The sequence below is a fragment of the Priapulus caudatus genome, unplaced genomic scaffold (assembly GCF_000485595.1).
Source record: "Priapulus caudatus unplaced genomic scaffold, Priapulus_caudatus-5.0.1 Scaffold193, whole genome shotgun sequence".
In the NCBI taxonomy this organism is placed as follows: Eukaryota; Metazoa; Priapulida; class Priapulimorpha; order Priapulimorphida; family Priapulidae; genus Priapulus; species Priapulus caudatus.
In genome coordinates this window covers 144,273-152,608 of record NW_014577254.1, presented here as the reverse complement: position 1 = coordinate 152,608, position 8,336 = coordinate 144,273, and the positions used below count along the sequence as shown (strand labels likewise).

At 44.7% G+C, this 8,336-nt stretch overlaps 1 protein-coding gene across 1 annotated transcript in view; it reads left to right on the top strand.

Moving 5' to 3' along the window:
- Positions 1-8,336, top strand: part of LOC106807055 (echinoderm microtubule-associated protein-like 2) — a gene marked incomplete in the record, with an annotated part of 34,219 nt that overhangs the window by 7,651 nt on the left and 18,232 nt on the right. Inside the window, 5 exon segments of the mRNA XM_014809282.1 lie at positions 2,022-2,171; positions 2,907-3,144; positions 5,792-5,884; positions 6,575-6,655; positions 7,921-7,959. Of these exon segments, the coding sequence (XP_014664768.1) occupies positions 2,022-2,171; positions 2,907-3,144; positions 5,792-5,884; positions 6,575-6,655; positions 7,921-7,959 (601 nt within the window).

Sequence of the window (8,336 nt, the reverse complement as noted above, 5' to 3'; positions counted from 1 at the left end):
CAGTTTTTCACCCTGCGCTACTCTATACACTAGCCTACCTCTATACACTACCCTATACACTAGCCTACCTCTATACACTACCCCTACCTATGCACTACCCTACCTCTATACACTACCCTACCTCTGTACACTACCCCTACCTATGCACTACCCTACTATAACCCTGTGGCGGAGCAAAGGGCTATAGTTCTAGCGCTAACACCCACCATAGTGTGTAGCATAGGAGAGTTTGCGAGCAATTCCAGTGAGAAGGCTGGTGTGCATTTGATCGTCTGCTGATCGTCACATCCAAGTTGGGCGTGGTCATCACTTACTAGGTCTCATAGGGTCTATGTCCACCAGGGTACTGCCGGAACGTACCCTGGTCACTATTTGATATGGTTAAGGTTAGGATTAGGGTTAGGGTTAGGGTTAGTGTTAGGGTTAGGGAGTAGGCGTAGGCGACTCCCTAGACTCGTTAGTGGAGTAGGCGAGGTACGGTCCGGCATATTAGATAGTACCAGGGTACGTTCCGGTATACCGGACCGTACCCAGGGTACGTTCCGGCAGTACCCCGGGGGACATAGACCCTCTCAGCCTTACTAGGAGGGCTGCTCTTGCTGCTCACAGTTCGATCTCACAGGTAGCTTACGTAATCGTTAGTCAGGTATTGAAATCTCTGTCAGCCGTGCATCAGCTTGCTAGCTTAGAATCTCTGTCTTTCTCTTTCTCTCTGTCTCTGTCTCTCCAGCTCCCTCCCCCCCCCTTCTCTCTCTCTCTCTCTCTCTCTCTCTCTCTCTCTCTATTCTCTCTCTCTCTCTCTCTCTCTCTCTATCTCTCTCTCTCTCTCTCTCTCTCTCGCTGTCGCTCTCTCTCTCTCTCTTTCTGCTTCCCTCGCGCGGTCTGTAGAACTATTGATTAAAACCCGCTGGATTTCACTTGATGTGAATTGCTAATCGTGTCGTGATGACACATCCATTGAAATGTGGAAAGCAGCATAGGGTACACGCTGTTTTATATTGAGATCAAGCAAGTGTCCCTTGTCGACAATGGATAGATCTGTATTGTACGTGTGTGCGTACTAGTGTTGTATGTATGCCGAGGGGTGTTGTCAGTCTGTCATTTTATTGTTTTGAGCATTTGCCACTGGTTGGTAAAATATAAATTTTCGACTGCATGTGGGTACGCATACTTAGCATCATATATTATACAGTCTACAGTAAGCCAGGGTTTCTCGATATGTGCATGACATGGTTGAATTTTATACGTTTCCCTACCTATATAAAGGAGTGTGTGTGGGTTTTCTCCTGCAGACACGTGTGGGTGTAGCTATATATGAGTACAGGCACAAACATGTATGCATAGCTCTGTGTGCAGGTACTTGCATGTTATCTTACATGGACGCATAATTTATACAAAGCTCTGTGTGTGCTCACTTCATATGGAGTGGGTAAAGAGCGTTTTTGATTGATAATGATCAAGACTCTTGATAATGATGGTAATTAACACTGAGCCAAGTATATGGTCGTAAAATGAGATCATAGGCATGTTTTATGTACGTTCAAAGTATAGAAGGATGACAGTACTTCGGGAGATTGGCGAATTATTTTCACGTCAATGCGGGGTTTATTTATGCTCCATAAATATTCTCAATCACACTGCAATATTCATAAGGAAGAACTGAATATCCGCTTTTATGAATGGTCAGTGTTAGTTGCGGATTACACCGTTGATTTAGCTGAAGGATGAAAATCTTAGTTTTGAAGTCCGAATGAGCCTAACATCAGAATATTAAAAGCAATATTACTTAATAACTAAATTATTAAAATCAACAACTATAGTGCATTACGTATGGGACCGCAAGGGGACCTCTTGGACTTGCCTTGTACTCACCTCTACTCTACAAAAATAATAAATTCTAGTTCTACAGAATGAACTACTGTCATTTCTAGTAGTTCTCAACTATCTTCGCTCATGCATCCCCACTGTACTCGCCTCTACTCTCTGTCGCTAACCGCTTCGCACGCTGCGTCTTCTTGCAGAGGACATGATCAGCAACGAGAATGAAACTCTGCGAGAGAGGGTCGCCGACCTTGAGAAGAAGGTTCAAGAGCAGACGGACGACATCGTCTGCCTGCGCAGCGCCGTCGCTGACATTGTCCGCCGACTCAACAGCATGGAGGTGAACAGAGGTCAGTCGAACGCAGATGCGGGCATGGATGGAGTCCTGCGGGAATGTTTTGATCGTGGTGATCTGTGATTTAGAGGGATTTCGTGGCTCATGACTGTTTGTTTATTCACATGAAGTAGACGTAGAATATTTAATGGGGGTGTGTTTGCCTGGGTATGTAATTTTTAATGTAAGGATGTAGGGCAGTTCTGTATTTATAGTGTATTTACAGTACTAAAATTCGCAACAAAAATCACTTTTTCCTAATGGGTTTTATGTAGGCTGAATTTGGGTCGGAGTATTGGACCCGTCCACACTCCAAATAAACGTTAAAACTTAAAATTCACTATATTGACTGTATATTTTTCAAATAACAACTTTTTTGAACAAAGCTGTATCTTATTTAGTCATTTCACCAAAAACGAACCAACCAGAATTCACAAACTAGTTTTGCAAAATAAATGACAAGGTACTAGGCACAGTTACCCAGATTAACTCCTGGCTCTGTGTCAATTGGTTACAACGCTAACAACTAGTAGCGGTTTGCAAGCTTTATTATCACAAACTGATGATATATTTTCTAAATGCTTGAACTACTGCCTGACAAAACACGTTATAATACATCGACCTGCTATATAAATTGCGGCGACATGGCAAATCGGTGTGCACGCATACAACCGATTATTTCCGTGCTAGTGTTAAGGGAAGAAATGTAGCGCATCGAAATAACCTCACCGTGCTTTTCCCCCGGTCGAAGGTTCAGCTGTGGGTCCCAGCAGTTCTTCGTACGGCCGCCGCACCAACGTCAGCAGTCCCAGAACCCCCAGCAACCGCCGCGGCTCGTCGGACGCGCACACACCCTCTAGTGGCCTATATCCCGTGCATCGCAGCTCGCCGCGGCAACCCGCCGGATCGAAGGCGACGTCGAACTCGATAAAGAAGTGGGCGTCGTCGACGGAAGTGTCTCCCGGGTCTGGGACCATCACGCCGTCAAAGTAAGCGAGGTGGTCGCATCGCGCGGCGTGGGGCGATGACCCGCCGTATGATGATCATTGTCAGGGGTGGTCTAGGGTGGCAGGGAGGGCAGGGGTGGTTCCAGGATGAGAGGGTGGTCCAGGATGAGGGGGTGGTCCAGGATGAGGGGTGGTTCCAGGATGAGGGGGAGGTTCCAGGATGAGGGGAGGTTCCAGAATGGGGGAGGGCAGGGAAGGATCCAGGATGGGGGAGGAAGTTCCATGATGGAGGTGGGGGAGGTTCCAGGATGGGGGGATGAGGTTCCAGGATGGGGGAAGGGGAGCATCCAGGATGGGGAAGGGTGGGGAAGGATCCAAGATGGGGGAGGAAGTTCCATGATGGGAGGTGGGGGAGGTTTCTGGATGGGGGGCAGGAGGGGAAGATTCCTGGGTGCGTACGCAGTGATCTCCATGGAAATGTATTCCCGGTACGGTCGGACAGCTGGCACGCATGTCGATGCTCCGGGGTTGCTGCCTTAGCTGGGAAGATTATGGCCCTTTCCTGGGATAGTGACGATCCGGGAATAAACATAGTTCGTGGGAGAATGAACCCAGCTGTCGTTTTTTCGTCATTGGCCGATGTAATCGAGGGGGAGTGATGTGTTAGCTTGAGCGTATCAGAGCGAGGAAATTCGTACGCGATTAAAAATCAATAATAGCTTGATAGTCTTTTATGGTCCCGTTTATTATTCAGCTCGTTAATGGCGATGTAAATTTACATTCTTGTGATGCTGATTTCTAATGGATAATTAAACAGTTTTTGCCTGGTTTTTTTATGTATATATGACCCGCTCCAGCAAAACCAGGATTAAAAAACCAGGATTAAGTAGGAAATTCTGCAAATTGAGTTATGTACATATCTGAATAGATCATTTAATTACCTTTAAAATGATATATAATATTTGGCTATATTTAAAGAATTGACCGGTCTACAGCAATTTGAAGATCGGAAACCGACTTATTCCGGAATATGCAGCTTTTGAGATAAAGCGTTCCGGGTAAGGGGGCCCAGTCAAGAATGAGCAGTCAAAAAAAATTAAAAATGACCATAATAATCTAGAGATATCTGAACCTATATATCCGGATTAAATATGCACTTAGGAACTTATTTTTGTAAAAATCTCATTTTTTTCCAGGTAGGCTATTTTCAGCATTGACATGACTGTGTGCGTGCTCATTACTCAAAACAATGACTTGCGACTTAGTCCATATTATGCTGGAGCGGGTCACATATATGCTAATGAATGTGGCTGCGTGTGATTATGACTAGGTTCAGATTGTTTTCAAACGAAACATAACATCAAATAAACATCATGAAATAGTCAAAAGGAGATTTTTCGCCGTGGTAAGCCTCAGTGTTTGACCATCTTGTGGCCATGTACTTGTATGCTATAGAGGAAGTCAGTGAGTTCTCAATCACCCTTAGCATTCTCTGTCAGCCTACCGCGACTGTAGGAAAGTACGAAAAGCAAATATTGTCGACGAACGATTCAGGTATGTGCGTGGGCGATGCAGTTAATCCTTACTACAGGGTTGAGGTCAACTAGACACGGTCTCAATTAAATATACATAACTTAATCAACTCAATTAATTATATAGTTCATTGCTAACTTTATGTAGCATTTTCTCAACATAACTTTTATGTAGAATGGCATCATCCAACCAGCAAATCAAATCCACGTGGGTTAATACAGTAGAGGCTGTAATACAGTAGAGGCTGTCCAGGTCTCCTCTCCACGCGTGTCCTCAATTAAATATACCTCACAGCTATTCCAACATATCTTACACAGCTAGGCTGACTTAACCCTATGTAAATGTTCAAACTTTGATAAAACTTCTCAAGTTAAATTATAGATAGCTTCTTTTTAAATTACACAAAGACCACCGTGAGTAACTGATAGTGATACGAACATAAATAACTGAACAAGTGATAGATAAAATAATATGCCATGAATCTGTGGCTATCACATGAGGATTTATGTAGGCCATATACTGTTTTTTTTAGCTTTCGACCTTGGTGGAATCTCTCTTGCTATCAGTCAGCCAATCCCTGTACGTACGTGTCTGTATTTGAACTGTCAAAGAAATCCGACGAAATTTTGCTCGTATGGATGAGTTTTCGCGGGGAGTCACTGCGTACTGTACCACATGTTTATCACACATGGAATGCTCCCTCCCCCTCCCTCCCTGCCTCTCTCGTGAACGAGTGTTTACGCTATAGTGCCGTAAATAAGCTTTCAGCTGTCGTGTGCGCATGTCGTCGAGTTTTCTTCGCTCGATACTTCTCTGATTTCAGATTTTCCTAACATTTATTAGTTAGTCGCATTTTTCGTAGCTGTAGTTGTAGACGCATTTAGCTGGATGAGCTATATTATAGGCTGATTATAGCTGTGTTGACGTAGACTTCACTGATCGTTTGATTCACGTCGCATCGCATGTGCACGATCGAGATGTTCGCTTGTTTAATTTTGTCGCATGAGCGTGATCGAGATGCTCACTTGTTTGATTTTGTCGCACGAGCGTGATCGAGATGCTCACTTATTTAATTTTGTTGTACGAGCGTGATCGAGATGCTCACTTGTTTGATTTTGTCGCATGTGCGTGTGTTGTCATCGTCGTCGCTGCGCAGACGGAACGGTTCGATGTCGATGTCCGTCACAAACCTTCACGAAGCGTCGGGCCGCACCTCCGGACGCTCTTCCCCCTCACCATACTCCCGAGGGTAACCACGCCCGCTGCCACGCCCCTGCTGCACAGTTTGCTGCCACGCGCCGTTTCACCTCGTTGGGTCACGGCCGTGTATCGTTTCCGCGATTAATCGGTAGTTTAATTTTGGATTAAAGTATCGCTTGCCTGTACGAGGCTCCGCGTTTAATTCGTCGCAGCGTTCAAGTACACGTTAAGATTCATTCGAACATGTGAGGTTCTTGACCTTGCTTATCATACGTTCGTGATTCTGGGCTGGGCTTAAGTGGTAAATGAGTTTAAAGCGATTAGCTGAAATGAAATTTTATTGTAAAATGTCATCCTGAGATTGTTTAACTTTCTTGCGAACCCACAAAAATCTCATTTCGAAAAACAAAACATGGCATGTGTGTGTGTAATCTGTGCAGTGTGGAGCTAGGGTGGAACGGGTTACGAGGGAAATCAATGTATTGATTCGACCATGAACCAGTAATCGCGTCGAAATCTAATTGCTAGTAAAACGTAATAACGGTCTGTATCGCCGATAAACTTCCACACCAAGTATGCGCTTTTTTTATTATCGTAGTTCTTCGTCTTTGAATCTGTCAACGTGCATGGTAGTAACGTTTGCGTCGATGCCTCTTTAGTAAAATAGAACTGTCGCTGTTTGTGCATGCCGACTTTCTTCCTGAATGCAGTGTGCATGTTGTTTCTTCTGCGTTCATAGCCGAGCGTCCACGAGCGGGTCTACGTCCAACCTATCGGAGGCAGGACGTCGGTCCCCTGCCACATCCCCTACGTTTAGAGGGTATGCATGCATCGCGCCACTCGTCACGGCGTTCACCATGAGTCACGCGCCTGTATCTACGAGGCGCCAAATGGCGTATAATTAGTGCACAGGCACTTGGAGCGTCTCAATAAAAAAAAGAATGCTAAACAAACACGAAATGTATTTACTACCAAAGTCTTAATGTTTCTCTACTTTCTTTCGTCTATTATTGCTGATAATTTCTTGTAAATGATGTGCAAATGCTCCTCTGCAACACACAAGTACACCGCAAGCACGCCATGCACATTTGCACTTATATATATAGTGTACTATATATATACGATATATACACATAGTATCAGGAGTAGATAATAGAAGATTCTATAGATTCTATAGATCTTCTATTATCTACTCCTGATAGTATCTATATATACATATATATATATATAATAGGAAATTATCGGAAATAATAGGCGAAAGAGAGTAGAGAAACTTTAAGACTTAGGTAGTAGATACATCTCGTGTTTATTTAGCATTATTATTTTTAAGTGTTACGTAGCACATCAGTGCTGGCTGAGGTGTCTGTGAGAATGTAGGACATGGTGTGCGTACGTAGTAAGTGCATCGTACGTTGCTCGCCTCGACTATGTTACACATAGGTGGCAGCACGGTTGCAGCAATTTTAATTGAATAATTAATTATTATAAGTGATTTGGCTTCCTGTTGATATGACTGACAGGTTTGTGTCAGCTTGCCCCTCTGTGAGGATCCGTGTGGTACCTCTCACATACATTATATCAGAAGTAGATCTGATTATATGTGCAGAAACAGCTCACTCCAGTGTACATGTAGGCGGGCAGGATAATATACACTCAGCCACCATGTCCTATATATTCTCGCTAAGCAGCTTGCTGCTCTTACAGTGTTGAGCCGATTACGTCTTTGAGTAATTGTCACAGTTGCACTTGTGCAGGAAATAAATCTTTTGCCAAGTGTAACTGTGCCGGGTGGGTCGTTTAGAATAGTGTGCAGTGCTCTATATAGCAGCAAAATGGAAACTGGAGCATGGCATCAAGTGCAGTCACTGATTGTCAAGTACACTCCCCTTAAGTTCCTCTCTTCCTCTCCTTTAACTGTATTGGCATTTAGGCATATGCCTGCAGAAAACATGAAGCTTCCAAGTGGATTTCTCGCTAACGAGTTTGTGACCAGCGTGTATGCTTGCTTACGCGTGCTAGATGTACATGTAGCTGTGGCTGCGCGCGCTCGCATGGCTAGCTGCTGATTTTACTTTATTTTTGCAGAAGTGCAATGTTTCGACAGTTCTCCACGCCAGTCAAAGGGTCAGTACTAATGAGCGAGCGAGTCTACCTCCCGTACTCGCTCCAGAACTATAGCCCTCCGCTCTGCCACAGCGAAGGGCTATAGTTTTCGAGCTACTCCCGTACCAACCTCCGCTAGTGCCTCAACGTGTTATTAGTGGTGCACGTAGTTCCCCCCCCCCCTTGTTAGTCGGCTGCCCTACGGCGGTGTCACACACACACATGCTGGTCATAGTTGACTGAGCATTTTTGCGTAGATGAACGATGCAGGCATGTGAAGAGGTGGAAACTCTTAGCAGAGCTAGTAGACTTATGCTAGCCGCACACTATACGATTTTGTGCGAGCCGCAGTCATAAGCCCTCGCACACTATACGACCTGCTCCCGATCGATCGGGAG